The sequence below is a fragment of the Etheostoma cragini genome, chromosome 2 (assembly GCF_013103735.1).
Source record: "Etheostoma cragini isolate CJK2018 chromosome 2, CSU_Ecrag_1.0, whole genome shotgun sequence".
NCBI lineage: Eukaryota > Metazoa > Chordata > Actinopteri > Perciformes > Percidae > Etheostoma > Etheostoma cragini.
Genome location: NC_048408.1, coordinates 5,856,917 through 5,872,453, shown reverse-complemented (window position 1 = coordinate 5,872,453; position 15,537 = coordinate 5,856,917). Strand labels below are relative to the sequence as shown.

The 15,537-nt window shown below is 42.1% G+C and overlaps 1 protein-coding gene across 10 annotated transcripts in view; it reads left to right on the top strand.

Moving 5' to 3' along the window:
* Positions 1-731: 731 nt before the first annotated feature.
* Positions 732-15,537, top strand: part of LOC117954863 (ETS-related transcription factor Elf-2-like) — a 17,883-nt gene continuing 3,077 nt past the window's right edge. For 2 of the 10 annotated variants that reach the window (XR_004658911.1, XM_034888901.1), the window contains exons 1-8: positions 742-1,059; positions 6,323-6,491; positions 7,097-7,349; positions 12,194-12,307; positions 12,768-12,953; positions 13,307-13,384; positions 14,074-14,269; positions 15,094-15,510. Coding sequence is in view for 9 of the 10 variants with exons in the window: in XM_034888901.1 (XP_034744792.1) it covers positions 6,417-6,491; positions 7,097-7,349; positions 12,194-12,307; positions 12,768-12,953; positions 13,307-13,384; positions 14,074-14,269; positions 15,094-15,510 (1,319 nt within the window). In the remaining variant the exon portion in view is untranslated. Of the gene's footprint in view, positions 1,060-3,189; positions 3,531-5,733; positions 6,020-6,322; positions 6,492-7,096; positions 7,350-9,619; positions 9,836-12,193; positions 12,308-12,767; positions 12,954-13,306; positions 13,385-14,073; positions 14,270-15,093; positions 15,511-15,537 lie in introns of those variants that run through there. The other 8 variants (XM_034888954.1, XM_034888943.1, XM_034888932.1 and 5 more) reach the window with 8 other exon arrangements.

Below are 15,537 nucleotides of genomic sequence, written 5' to 3'. Positions count from 1 at the left end.
TCCAGCTAGAATAAATTCATTTTGAACCCTCACTTAGTTGATTATATTCAACAGTAACATCATCTATGAGTTGTAGAAATAGTTATCGGTGCACTGTATGAATTATCATATATTTACTATATCTCATAACAACATATTAAAAAGTTAGTATACCAACATTTAATTAGCTATTAACGATGTCCCTGTTGCCATGACAATGTGCGTACATTCAATAAAGTGAAGTATTAAAAATTGAACTCAGTTTTGCTGTGCATACAATTATTTGTGTGTTCATATCAACATGGTAATGCACTATGCTACTGTGGTAAACTGTAGTGCATAACCACTTGGTGGAGACAGATAAGTGTTATTTGATCATTTGTCAAAAGGCTTGGATATAAGCTTTTCCCCTGGAGGTTTTTGGAATAACTAGTGACCATGTGACCATGTTTTCCGAAATCAAAAATAGCAAAACAATAAATTCCTAAGAAAGCGAGATATTTATCCATTATAACGGATGGGACAGGGGAGTATTTAGAATTTGTTTAGTTTTTTTAATTGAAATTAAACAAATCAAACTGAAATGGATGAGTTTATTACATGAATATATAGGGTTTATTATTTTCTTTTTTTCATGTAATGTAAGGTTTATAATGGTGATTGTCTCCAGAGGAAAAACACCGTCCTGACGCGGAGAGTAACAGACTTCAGTCAGTCTCCAGAGGAGCAGACCGTCCTGAACAGGCGTTTACTGTCACACATGAACCACCAAGAACACTGAGGTTTTCAATACTCGTCTGCCTGTATGCTCCTAAACACGAATCTAGCTAACGTTAACGCTAAGTTAGCTAGCGTTAGCAGCGGGACTCCAGCCTGATACTCGACAGCAGAAGCAGCGGGATCAGAGCAGAGCCGTCCGGGGCGAGGAGGAGGAGAGTTGTCTCTGGTTGTCACCACAGACACACACACACACACACACACACACAGAAAACTCTCATTAGCCAGCCTGCTAACGTCAAGTAGCTGGCGTCCGCCTGTCAACTAAGTTGGTTACCAGCAAGGAGCAAGCAGAATTTCACGGTATGTGAGCTGAGCAAACAATTAGCCAGCAATAGCCACATGGTTTGTTGTGTGTCTTTTCTGACAGCTTGTTTTTCACAATGCTAACTTAGCTAGCAAACGTTAGCCAAGTTTATGCCAATGCTCTGTTTCAATTCAGTTTGCTTCTTGGGTTCGACGTATTCTAAAAAATGACGGTTCTTGAAATGCGTTAGAGTTTATTGACTAGCTCGGCATATAGTGTAAAATAATACATGTAAATGATGCAAGCGCTGGCTAATAATTCATTGATAAGGCTGGCGAAGAGCAAAGGTATCATTGCAACATTGAATTCCCCCCGTGTACATGCCTGACATCTTTCTGTTGTCTTTCACGTCTCTCATTTGTAAGCATTGCAAACAGGCAGCCAGCTGTGATCTTGGTAACTTTGATTTTGGATCTAACCTCACTGCTTTCTATGTGTCAGATGTATTACCACCAGAAAGCAAGCCAATTGTGTCAACACACTGACACTATATTGGCTTTGAGTAGCATGTGAGTGCATATTATTGTAACCCTGCTGTGTGATGTAACATATTAGTATCAGGTGGTGATAAGTAGGCCATTGATGCTGGTGGCGTGCTGTAAACACTGTTCTTTTTATTTGTAGCCTTTGCAAATTTCTCATTACTTATTGCAAAATTCGAATAGAAAATAACCGATTTAAGGATTAACCCATCTAGTACTATTTTTTTCATATAATTTTATTTTAGGAAGGGTAGTTTGGAATATATGTGAAGTTGTTTTATTTCTTGTCGATTTAAAAAAAAAGTTGTTTAGTATAAAAAATGTCAGAAATGGAGCTAATCATAATCAAGTAATTGTTTAAGACTCAAACATTCAACTTGTGTTTGATGGATGAAAACACTATAGTTTCCCCTGGTAATTTCCCCAGCACCACCCTCTACCTCTCTAGCTATCTTTGACCACACTGTAAATTAGCATCATGTAATGTCCTTGTGGAGCACAGTATTCTTTTTTTTAAGTTACTAAACTTACTGCTTTAGTGGCAGTTTTTAATTGTGTGTGGAGAGGTAGTGTTGTTTAGCTCACAGAGGCCAGGGACCCGGACCCGCTGTGTCCAGTGTGAGCTGTATAGGCTACTGAAGTGTGTGTGTGTGTGTGTGTTGGGGGGGGGGGGGGTGGGTAGAAGGGAATGCAATCATTGGGAAGCTGATGATCATTTATAGACTACACCTCATTATTTTTTTATTGTCACTTTCTGTAAACCCTCATAACTAATTTAGTTATTTTTGATGTTACATGATATATCATTATTTTGACATTCGGGCCTGCTGATTTCCACTGAAATTTCTGCAGAGGGTTGTGATAAAATAAGATCCGCACTGTAATTCACAATGAGATAAAACAGAGAAAAGAAAAATCCTCACATTTCAGATGCTTGATCTTGTATGTGTTTGGCATTTTTTGGTTGACGAAGGACTTTATGGATAAATTAATTATCAAAGTGGTTGGCAAATAATCTTCGGTTGAACAGGTAATTGATCAATGGACTAATTGTTTCAGGACAAAGCGTAATGTTAAAGGCTTATTTTTCCAAACTTGCCTAGTTTTTATTCAGCTGTAGCTTCCTGAAATACTTTTAACATGCTAAGGTTTAAGACACGGTATAGTACATTTTATCTGCTAGTGTTGGTTATGTGTGAGAATATAGTTAAGTAACAAGATTTTCTGCCATTTCCCCCTCCCCTCTTAAGTATCTCAGTGTTAAAATATTAAAGACAGTTTCAGGATTATTTTGACAGCAGACAATGAAACACTGCAGAGCAACTGAATTATAGTTGAACTTGCCTGTGTGTGCATGGGTGGATGTCAAGCAAATCCTGAGGTCATGGTTCCCATTTCAGTTGCTCGTTGTGTCATTACTGGGTCTGTGCCTGTGTGTGTTGGTGGAGGGCAACGCACAAGGCAGGGCGTTGTATCTTTAATAGCAGCCCCAGTTACTTGGAACAAAAGCTCTGTTGTTGAAAGATCATGTGACTGTGTGTGTGTGTGTGTGTGTGTGTGTGTGTGTGTGTGTGTGTGTGTGTGTGTGTGTGTGTGTGTGTGTGTGTGTGTGTGTGTGTGTGTGTGTGTGTGTGTGTTTCACTCTTGTCATGTGATCTGAGCTCAGGGCAGGGTCTGAGAAGTGCTGACTCGCTTTGAGAGGTTTCGTCCACCCAGGCAGACAGCGAGCAAGCAGCCATGCAGGCAAAGAGAAGAGATGGACGGCCCAGTGGATGGATGGATGTCAGAAAGACAGAGAGGAGGTGTTGGAGAAAGTCAGAGACAGGCAGAGAGAGACAAAGGTGCCAAAAAGTCCTGTTGTGTTCCTGTACTTCGACAAGAAAGCATAATTCTTTCGTTCCCCTCTTTGTGGATTTTTTTTTAACAGCAGCCGAGTAAAGATGCAAGACTGCATTTTGACTCACATCAACCTTTCTGCAAGGCAAGTTTGGACAGTTTTACCTTTTTTAGTCTTGTTGCGTTTATTGGGATTTCATAGTGGGCAAAGTTGTCCTGTCATGATGACTCTGTATTTTGTAAAGTCATGAGACTGCTACTGACTCACCATGAACCACAACATTTGTTAAAGAATCAAGCTACTCGTGTGCTTCCACCCTCAGAATCAAAGGCTAAAAGTGGACTGGATTTGAAGCATTTGAGACATGTAGCTGTAGCTCTTATCCAGGATATACTTTCATTGCAGCAGAAACATATTCAATTCCTGGAATACCAACATGACTAGTAGCTATTTTTTAGAAGTGAAAAGGTCACATTGACTGCTTTTGGCTTTATTTAAATATGAATTCCTTTTCATAAACATGACATTAACGTATTTGCTGGTAGTTTTTGAAATAACTAGTGTGTTGCAATGGTAATATTGCAGCCTCTTGACTCATTTATGTTTGAGCTCAGAAGCGACCAGGCAGCAACGTGTCTGCAGTCATCCAGCCGGTCCTGTAATACCTGTTTGACTCAATTCAACCTGAAAGTCCTGCTTGAGAGACTCAACTCCTACCAGCTCTTGTGTTCTTGTGTGTGTGTGTGTGTGCATGCGTGCATTAGTATTTGCACATGCACACACATATTGATTCTCTGCCTGCAGTGTGCCCGTTTGCCATCTAAAGGCAAATGTCTTTATACGTTGTTTTTAAATGGCCACAATTGATGCTGGGTGAAAAGCCCGCCATCACAGAGAGAATAGAGAATGGGAGGAACTGGACCAATAGGAATAATGATGCACACTTTCAGACAGCATATCCTGATTTATGGTGTTGAAAAACAATGGAAGTAGAGAACTTACAGTGAGAATTTCAAACCCCCAGTTTACCTGATCAATCCGCCTCCATTAGTTATGCAGGTTGACCATTAAAATTCATTTTAAAACAAGGGTGCTTGATTTTAGACTGAGGAAGATAGTTTAATTGCTAGTATTTCTAGCTGGTAAATGTGGAATTGGCTGGCTGAAATGACAACTGTCGCTACTAGACCTTTATTAGCTGTTGCTAGCTAGATAATCAAGCTAGTTACATTCGTAAGACGTAAAAATGTCTCTGGCTGACTTTTGAATGTCTTCAGCTGTTATGCTTTAAACGTGAACAGCTCTAGAATGATCTTAAATAGGCACTTGATGGCTATATACATGTGTCCATATCATGCCAAAGCTGCATTTCCTACACAAAAATCAGCATCCTCACCAGTTCACAATCCATGTAGAATAGAGTTGTTCATGTATTGCAGGGTGGAGGTAGTTAGTCCCAGTATTACAAGTTAAATGCAAGACATGTGTTATGCTGACATGACGCTGTTAGGCTGCTCAGTATGGATGCACCGATCTGACTTTTTTTAACACAGAATCTGATGCCTGGGCTTTGTGTATCTTTCGGTACCCGATACCAATCTGATACCAATGTTGAACAAGACAAAATAACATAGATGTAAAGTATTGAGTTTGCATGCTGCTTTTGAATGTGCTTGATTAAATTGGTAGTATTGCACTTTGCAGTAGTACCACCCCTCAAAACATTTACTTTGCAGAAATTGCAAACAGCTGACATTTTAGATGGGGTGGCAAGCGTGAAATATCTCCCCACAGCCGCCTCTTTGGCTCACTCCATGTTGCGTAACAGTTAACTAAACTCTTCCAGCATGCGACATACGTGCCGCTGACGAATGACGTAGGATGTGACGGAGGGAAAAAAACAAACCAAAATAACTGGATCGGCATTTGTATCTGTACATTTTTCCGATCCAGTTATTTTGTCAATATCAGGGCCGATATCCGATCTTAATATCGGATCAGTGCACCCGGATTGCTTAGGTTACATACTTGGACAATTGATGCAGGTTGGATTTATGCTTTATAGTTCGTATTTTCAAGCAATATGTTTCACTTTTAAAATTAAAATGGTCAAAAAAGACACCACTCTCTATTTTCAGAATTTCTGTCTGAATACCATCCCACACGCTGCTGTTCCAAGGAGGGATCATTTAGTAAACAATATATCAAATCCCAGTAGGTCAGTGGCCAAGTCAGCTCTTTAAAAACTGAGTAAAGGCAGAGCAGGTGGAGCATCAGTTTAACCAGCGTCATGCAGTTTGTTTATATCTGTCGGCATTCCCTTTGTCTCACATCCTGTTGTCACCCCGCAGAGCAGCATCTAACAGGGACTGAGGGCCCTGTGGTTCTTAGCAACTGTTACGCTGGCTCCAGTCTGCGCTGCCTAGATCTCACACTGGACACTGTGTGCGTGTTTAAGGAACTCACTTGGCTTCTTGTCAGTACATTTCTTCCTGTAGTAGCAGACAGGCACTTCCTGCAGAACAAAGCTAGAATGGAAGAGATGGGAGAGATACAAGAGATCCTGGCCTTTTATGAAACCTGTGTCTAAAGTTGGGACAGACTGAGGAAGGTTTAGGCTGGTTGCACTTAAGCCAGGTGGTTTTTCATTTTAAAAAGCTTCGTGAGGATTTAAAGAAAAAGTTTCACATTGTTGGGAAAAATATGCCATGTTCGCTTTGCAGGAGAGGATTAAAGCCCAGGGTCAGCTAGACAACAACAACTCTGGAGGTGGTAGGCATTCCTTGTTTTGATCAAGGACGCAACGCAGGGCTAACATATGGAAATAGACAGACTTCTGTCATCATCAAACTCACCAAAAAACTCAGTTTTCACCAAATCTGCATCACAGACTTTGTGTTAAACCAAGTTTTGTTTACCCAGTTTGTCTTCTCACTCCAGGGGCCCATTATTCACCGAACTGGGTGAGTCCACCAGACAGAGGTGCTGTGGCTAATTACTGGCTGTGACTGCTGATCCCTGAGGAGCATGAGTCATGGCCTCAGTGGTGCTGGTCGACGCTGGTGGGACGGTGGTGGAGTATGTCGCAGCTGAAGAGGACCCCCAGCAGGTGGGTCAGACACAAGCAACAGTGACGCCCAATTAATGCTCCTGCGTTAAGCCCGCGCCACGGGTACACACGTAGGTACGTGTAGATACGGACCCTACGCGGTTGCCTGATGTGTACAACAAAATGTAATCACACGTTGCGGCGACACAGACCGCAACTCCTGTGATTTGGCCGTGGCTTGGTAGCGTTGCGTTCCCTCCGACTCATTACCTGGTTCTCCTTCTCCATAACCATGTAATGCTACAGCTTTCAGACCGTGTTCAGAAAGCAAAGGGGAGACACTTTGATTCTCTGTCTACGCCTCTAGAGTCGGTACTAGCTCCAAAGCTAATCCCCAACACTCTCTCACTCGCTCAGCCACACACTCCCCAGCATACACACATGCCGACTCTGCTATTCTGTTATAGAGGTACGCTAGAACGAGTATAAACCACAGGCCAGTCACGTAGACTACGGCGTAAGCCATGTGTCGAGCCCCCGCAGAAGCAGACGGTTCACAACCGAATCTTGCCTTCTTATCTCATATCTGTCTTATTTCACTTATTGAAAACTTTTTTTTTTGACTGCCTTGCTCTCTTTCGAACTGCAATCCCTTTCCCCTGCAGGAGGGAGAGTGTGAAGTGGACTTGGAGTTTGAAGGGGAGCTGGAAGGCGAGTGTGAAGCCGAGGAGGCCTATGAAGAAGTACAGGACAGAGAGGAGGCTGAGGATTACCCAGCAGTCATAGTGGAGGAGGTACCCGGCGCAAGCATGGCCGACGAGCAAGGTTACTTTGCCCAGGTGTTTGTGTGCGATGACGAGGCCTACCTGATGCAGGAAGTGGGTGACGAGCAGGAGGTGGAGACAGAAGGGGAGCCAGGTGAGACATAAATATTCCTGTATTCATCGGAAATTTGACGTAATGTCACCTCATATTGTTCCTTTTGGCATTGTAGGTTAGTGCCTCAGATGACCCACTCCGTTACCAAACCCTGATCTTTTTCCCAAGGTTCTGAGAGTGCATCTGTTTTTTTTCTTCTATATCCTGTTACCATTGTTGATGCACAGTTCCCATTTCCTCTGGGTCATGACGGATTATTAGAAAAAGAGATCTTTTTTTGCCTGCTGTTGTACTATTTACTTTTATGGGCTGCATGTTTCAGAAACTAGACATTAGTTCTAGACTTGAGAGAGATTTCCGATCATTCATAATTTTGCTTTAACCATCAGGTTTATAGGTTAAGCTTACTATAGTCTATTTTGACGCGATCCATTTCCAAGATAGTTCAGGTACCGCCAAGAATTCTGCCAGATGTCCCTCATTTTGGCCAGATGTCTGTCCAGGTCTCTGCAGGGTTAATCCAGACAGCTAGCTAGACAATCTGTCCAGTCTGAGGTTTCTGTTGCACAACTAACACAACCTTCCCGAGGCTATTTAGCAGTGGCACCGCCATTGGGTCTGGCACTTAGAGCCGTCCAAGCCGATTGTGATTTGTTTAAATAAATGTCAATAAACCAGAGCATGTTTTTCTCCCATCCCCGGGTGTTGTGTGGACTCGCCAGACCCTCCTCCACAGCGATGTGCAGGAAGGCCTGGCAAAGCTAGACTAGACTTTCTATAAAGAGCCATGGTTCCCATTCACACAATTGAAAAGATTTGAATTTTCAGCTTGTGCCACAGCCAGAGTGCCAAATCAATTAAAACAGGCAGTTCATTTCCCCCTGACTCCGTCCTAGTACTGAATCCACCAACTCAAAATTCACTCATTGTTTTATTACATCTGTTTTAAACCTGTAGCCAGTAGTACATTTTAACACATTTCTTTAGGGATATTAGAAAGGTTAGAACATGTTATGAAAATGTTATAAAAATGTTGTCACATGAATCTAATTTCAAGGTCCACACATGGGTTTCATAAATTTCAGATCAAAGTGTTGCTTCTGCTTGTTGTGGTTGGGCTGAAATGCAGCATATCTATCATATGATTCTGCTGCCAGGTTCAGTGTGAGGAGATCTGGTGAAGTAGGCCGGGAGGGTTACTGTTCACACACTGCCACCTTGTGGGTGTATTTTGGACAGTAACCATATCCTGAACAGCGATATAGGTATCCAGTATTAACTCTCTAATCATCCATTGATCCCTTATTAACGGTGCCTCGTGTCCAATCCAGTGCCGTGTTCATAAGTATGAAACAGACTGAGAGACAATTTAGTATTTTGAACCATTGAAAGCTGCCCTGTCCCAAATTATTTCCTTAAACTTCATTTCAACAGAATCTTAATTAGAAGTATCTGCAAGCAGGATAACAATTACCAGCAAATGTTTATGCATCACTCCATATTCATTCAGCTTGTAATACACGATTGGTGTTGTTTTGATGTAATTCATTACATTCTGTCTGTATAGTCTCATAGAGACAAAAATACAATGACACCTAAGAACAGGTGTAACGATAAAACAAGTTTGAAAATGCTGAAGATATAACTACCACACTTCCACAAAAAAGCATTTGTACTATAGAAGTGCTCGCTGCGTTCAAAGCACAGTCAACCTACATTTGATATTTCTGATTCGGTTTAGGGAGTTAAGTTTGATGTTGCCTCCGAACTTAAATTATATTTCACACAAAGTTTTGGCAAAATCTAAAGAAAGTTTTGTAAAATAAAAATAAAAGATTATTTGCACTTTAGTAATTATTTAGCTAGTTGATGATAACATTTAAAATAACATCAACTTTGCCCTTCACAACTTACAATATATTACGCACAGGTATTGCAAACGAAGCCATTTCAAATACGGAATTGATAAAGACCTAAACTGTAATGTATTGATCACTTGTGTTTAAGTGTTGGCTTGTACAAAAATCCTAGTTAAATCAATTAAAAAAACACAAAATAAATGCTGTGAAGTCATTCCACTCTGGAGTTTAGACAAAGCAGCGAGTTTGTAATCACAGTCATAACCAAACATGGTGTCATTGTTTTCAACCTGAACTGAACTGAAATGTCTTGTTAAAGTTTCCCATTCTTATCAGTCAATTTGTTTTTTTACTTCAGTGATATAATTTGAAAAACTGTGATCACAGCAGTTCAGTTTTATTTGACGTACTCACTACGCAAGTGAGGAAGGGCCGGGGAGGGCGAAGGAAGGATTTCCTGTGTCGGCTGCGGAGGGATACCTTTCTGACGCCGTAGTCTGTCTCGTTGAAATCGAGGAGATTTCCCATTAGCTGCGGAGTGATCTGAGCTAGTAGCTTCCTATACAATTCAGTGAGAAGTCAATGTGAATCTGCAGCAAGGGGAAAACATGGCGACTTTACAGCATGAGGGTCATGAAAACCAGCTCGATCTACTCATCAGAGCCGGTAACGTACCTATATGTACTTATAACCTCGATCCGGCCGCTAACTTTAATGTACGGGTTGTGTTTTTAATCTCGACAGCTGTGCCTCAGTCCGCTGAGTAGTGTGCCGAAGTAATGGAGGGCAATCAGGAAGTGATCACCTTGGTAGCAACCTGCATGGCGTTGCTACACGGTGTACCGACCCGGTTTAAGAGGTGAAAAACTTTCGCAGAGCTTGCCAGTCTGCACAAATAGATCGCTAGCTGCACGAAATGTGTTTTGCATGTTGGAGCAGATTCTTCCCCCCACCGCAGTGCGAGTGGGAATAACGGTTTGCAGATCGGCTCTGCACAACCAGGAAGTGTAAAGATGTTGTCTCTCCTACGTCTTTGCCACGCTGTCTGAGTCGGAAGGACATGTGGGTTTATTTTTAGTGGCATGAATTTGGTACACACTGACAGTTACCACCTCTGGTATTAATAAGGCTGACGTACGTAGTATTTAACTATGACTGGCTTAAGTTTTTTACGTTTATGGGAATTGTGTGCAATAACAGTCTTTAGACATAGTCCCCGAATAACGGTCTAACAAAGCCATTACTGATAAGTAAGCTCCAGAGTATTGTATTTGTGTGAATTTTAGGTGCGGTGGCCACATTTGACACTTTTCCGATGTCAGAGGTTGTGGTAGTTGTGTCGTGGTTTCCGTTATGGTGTTGTGCAGCTATGCCGAGTGAAGCGTGGGACGGCCTGGCTCACTCGCTTTCTTCCCTGGAACATTAGCTAGTTGTTTCAAGTGCGTCTTCAACCTTCGAGCACATTGACCTGCTAGTACACTTTTTGTGTGATTTCCCTCGCGTTTTAACAGTTTTTGTAGCTGAACAATGGATTGTAAAAACACTTCGTCGTTTCCACCTCAATTTTTTGTGTGTGCTCATTTCAAAGTGTTTTTGTCCATTTCGAGGGCGGAAGCATTGTGTGCGGAGAGGGCGTGGTGTGTCGTTGATGGACTTCCCACTTACCCCAATAGCATGCGCGCTGGTTTAGAACACAGCAGTAGTCCAATGAGATTTAACATGGGGCGGGCTGTTAAGCGTAGAATGAGCCAATTGTAGGCGAGGCGGGGGTTGAGTGACAAGTGGATTTGTGAGCGTCTTCAAAGAGAACTGGAGGGAAAGGATGAGAACTGTAAACACGGAAGTCATCAGAGGCAGCACTACTTTTTGTCGGACTTACTGCCATTCTTGGCGCCGTTACATGGTAGTATAGCTTCATAATAGATATTTTCCTAACTTGTGATAACATTCAAATGCTTTTATTATATAATACCCACACATAAGGCACATTTGTTTCCCCATTCTATGTTTTTATAAGGTTTTAATATTCAGTAATTAAGGATATATCAAAATCATAACCTTTTGGAGAGACTATAAATGGTGAAAGTGTCTATACTAGGTCAAGCTAAGCTGCAACTCTCTGACCTGACACCTTTTGGTGGTCTTATTACAGCACAGCTGTTGGCTTTCAAGGGCAGCTTGGTAAGCTATAGGGTCTCTGCTGTACTGGCTACTAGCATGTCCTGTTTGTTTGTAAGAGGAATTGAATGAGTGGGACAATCTAAAGATAGCCCATTTCTCCCCTATGTCGTCCCTGTTGCCTCAGTGAGATAGCCAAACATGGACAGGGCGGGTGTAACAAGGTCTCGTTTCCCACCAGTGATTGACAACAACAGCAGGTGTCCTGGGTTCCTTCTCAGGGTCCCAGATGGGACCACGTACCATTTCCATTGCAGATCCACTTTCTATCTAAACAGCACTGTCAATTTTTTGTGCCGTCTTTTTCAATATTTGAGATCGCAAATAAGGACTACGTTCCATATGTCGCTCTTCAGTATGGTGAACTACGCTTGGTTTCTTGCCACATCAAACAGTAGCCAAAGGTGCAGTGTAAAAACTAGAGGCATGATCATAAAGACATTTCCTACTGTGAAGGTAGCATTTTACATCCAGTCATATTTAGCCTGGGTCAGTGAATGTGTTGTTTACTGAAATTGACACAACATTTTGGCAATTTGTCTTCACTAGAGGGCACTATACAGTTCCATTTGTGTGCTGCAACACACAGTGTTGGCAGTGTGACAGCAGTGACAAACAGTTGTTAGTTGGATTTGGGGGGGGGATTATTACATTAATACATAGGAAATGTGTTCTTAGCTTAGATATGGGACAGCAAAGTGGTGTATCGTCCCAGAGCAGCACACCGTTTTCCGTGTGGGGATTGATAAAGTGTAACTCATGTAGTTTAGTAAAACGCTCCACTAAGCTCAACTGGTAACTTTTATTTTTCCTAAACTGTTTTGTATTTGATTGCTTGTGTTTCAGTGGAGGCTTCTGTCCATGGCACCAGTGTCCACTGCTCCGACAAGACCTTTGAGGCAGCAGAGGCTCTGCTTCGCATGGACTCACCGTCCAGCCTCAGAGAGGACCGTAGCCCAGGTAACACACACTAACTCACTGGTTTTATGTTTCATAATACCCTCAACGTCATTGTATTCATCTGTATGGTGGAGCGTGGTTAAATATAAAATGTGGTTGGTCTTTTATCTGTAGTTTGAACACGCCGAATGTAATGCATTCCAGCTTAACTATTTCTTTAAGCTACAAAATAAAGTTTTGCGGAGGTTTTACAGCCCCTACGGAAAATCACAGGAACTCTGTGGATCTGTTTTCTTATCCTTAAGAGCATTAGTTAACCTAATAGATTGTAGTTAATGCTGAACACATGGTGTGATGAACCAAAATTATGAAAGAAACCTTGTACAAATTTCACTTTTCCATCAAAAACTTGACTTATTTGGCTCTAATGTTCTAGTGACATTTGTCATTACAAGTTATAACAACGTCACAAAGCAGTTTCAAAGCACCGTAACTCTTCCCTCTTTAATCCTCCCCCCAGAAGCTTTTATCCCGCCTTGCATTGTGACGCCAGACTTCCTTCACGCGGCCATGCGTCCCGACATGATTACAGAGACCGAGGTGGAGATATCGACGGAGGAGTACTGCGAGGAGGACGATGACGACAATATTGGCACCCTGATGGAAGACCCGGAGCCAGACTACGAGCCAGTCAGGAAGAGAAGAGGTAGACACAAAGATCTTGTCCTTTAAGTTTTTGCTGTGGAAAAGCACACAAAAATGTTTTGAAAACTTTATTTCATGTACGCCCACTATGAGCACCAAATTGTGGAGTGTGAGGAGTTGAGCTTTGGAAAGAGGAAAAACAGTTTTGTAAGCAAAGGGAAAACATCTGGCAGCTCTGTGATTAACCTTACCTCACACGCCAGGCCTCAAACCGCCAACAAAAACCTGGAGTTTCACAGAGCACCCTCTAGTGGGAGGCTCCTACTGTGCGGTTTAAATTCAAACGCAGATGTCAGTGATTCAGCGATTTAAAGCAAATAATTATGTCCTATTTGTAATGTTTCCTTGTTACAGCTGGACGGAAGCCAAAGACGCACCAGTCGGCTATTCCACTGGACCTGGGCATCAAGAAGAAACCGAGAGAGGGGAAAGGTACCCAACAGGACTGCTGTTACCGGCTCTGATAAACATGAATGTAGACGCACATACTGCTGCCATCATAATGTGCAAAGCACTGATATATATTAGGGGTGGGGAAATAATTGATTCTTGGATGCATGCGATTCTATCTAGAACGATTCTGATAAGTTAATAATCGATTATTATAAAGTGAAGTCATTTAAACATTTCAGAAAACGGAGTGACTAAAAGAGGATGGGCTAATGGACAATTACATTTTGTATATATACACATGATCTAATAAGACATACATAAAATAATTAGACACAAGACATGAAGGCTGTTGATGTACTTTATCACATAACATGTGACCCCCGTGTTCTAAGAAGCCAATCACCCACCTTTAGACGTGACTAAGCCTCTGACATGGACGATCACTGTGAGAGGAGGTGACTTTCACAATCATGGGATGACTACACAATAAAAACAGTAGACAAAACATTTCATTTAAACTTGTGTGTGACAAATACTGCATATGTCAAAATCTACCAAACTCCGATTTATATGTATTTTATAAATGAGCATGGAAATGTAGCTAAAAAAATTTGTTGCATTGATAATCGGTTTAGAATCGAATCGTGAGGGACCCAGAGACTCCCACCCCTAATATGTATACATTTGGGTTACTATTTAGCAGTGCATCAACTTTGCTTGACATCCAGCAGGAAGCACCACCTACCTATGGGAGTTCCTATTGGACCTCCTCCAGGACAAGAACACCTGTCCCAGGTACATCAAGTGGACCCAGAGGGAGAAGGGCATCTTCAAACTGGTCGACTCGAAGGCTGTGTCCAAGCTGTGGGGCAAGCACAAGAACAAGCCAGACATGAACTATGAGACCATGGGACGGGCACTCAGGTAGGTGTGAGTGTGAGTGTGAGTGTGAGTGTGTGTGTGTGTGTAAGTGTGTAAGTGTGTAAGAAGTTTTTTTTAAATTGATATCAGTAAACATATCGCAGAAGGCTTTAAAATGTCATTCTTTTTTAATTGGCGCCTTTTATGTAAAATTTTCAAGAAATGATTTCCTTTTTATTTGTTTTAAATTCAACATGTAGTTTGTTGTGTCTTAGCAGAACTGAAGAACAGTACACTTTAATATCTGTGTATTAATCAGATATTATCGGCAGATATTAGGCATTTCCCGATCTATTGGCATTTATAATGGCCGATTTAAAAAATAAAATAAAAAAAGTAATAAGATGAATGAATATTTAAAAAATAAAAATAGACTGTCATGAGCGTTGGCGTGACACTATACGTTTTTATTCAAAGGACTTTAATTTTCATATCTTAAGTTTGTATTTTTATGCATTTTCTTTTATCAGAACTTATATATACTTAGATGTTCCTCAGTTCTTTTGTGACAATAGAATAAATTATTATACTTTAGTGAGATCTCATCACTACAAAACTAATGTTGGGGAAATCTGTTTGTTTTGTAACGCGTTTGTGGATAAAAAAAAAAAAATCAGATTTTTAAATAACCAAATATTCATATCGGTATCGGCCTTAGAAATCCTTTATCGGTCGGGCTCTAATTGCAATGTCCAGCGTTATCACTTTTTGTGTGTGTGTGTGGGGGTGTGTGTGTGGGGGTTTGTACGTTTTTAGGATTTTGTTCGTCACGTTTGTGTGTTTTTGGGAAGCAGCATCGTGACCATCCTGATTGGCCTTTCTTTCAGATATTACTACCAGCGGGGCATCCTTGCCAAAGTAGAGGGCCAGCGGCTGGTCTACCAGTTCAAGGAGATGCCCAAAAACATCGTCATCATCGACGACGACAAGGCAGAGATGCCCTACCCCGACGACCTAATGGGTGCTGAGAGCGTATCCTACGAGCGCGTGGCGCCTCCGCCGGACATGCTGCTGCAGGAACCCGAGCTGTCATCCTCCAAGAAGCCCAACATCCTGCGGGGCGGGAACAGGGCCAACGCGGCCCACGCCACTGTCGCCGCGGGCAGCAGGACGGTGGCAGGAGGCGGCGTGTCAGCGGCGATGGTGGCGGGGATGCAAAGGATAGTGTCTGTTTCAGGAGCTTCGGATGGGAGTCGGGTCCAGCAGTCGCACACGGCTATCATCCCGACCACCACCGGGCCCAGGTCAGACTCTTGCAGAGAGATGGGGGG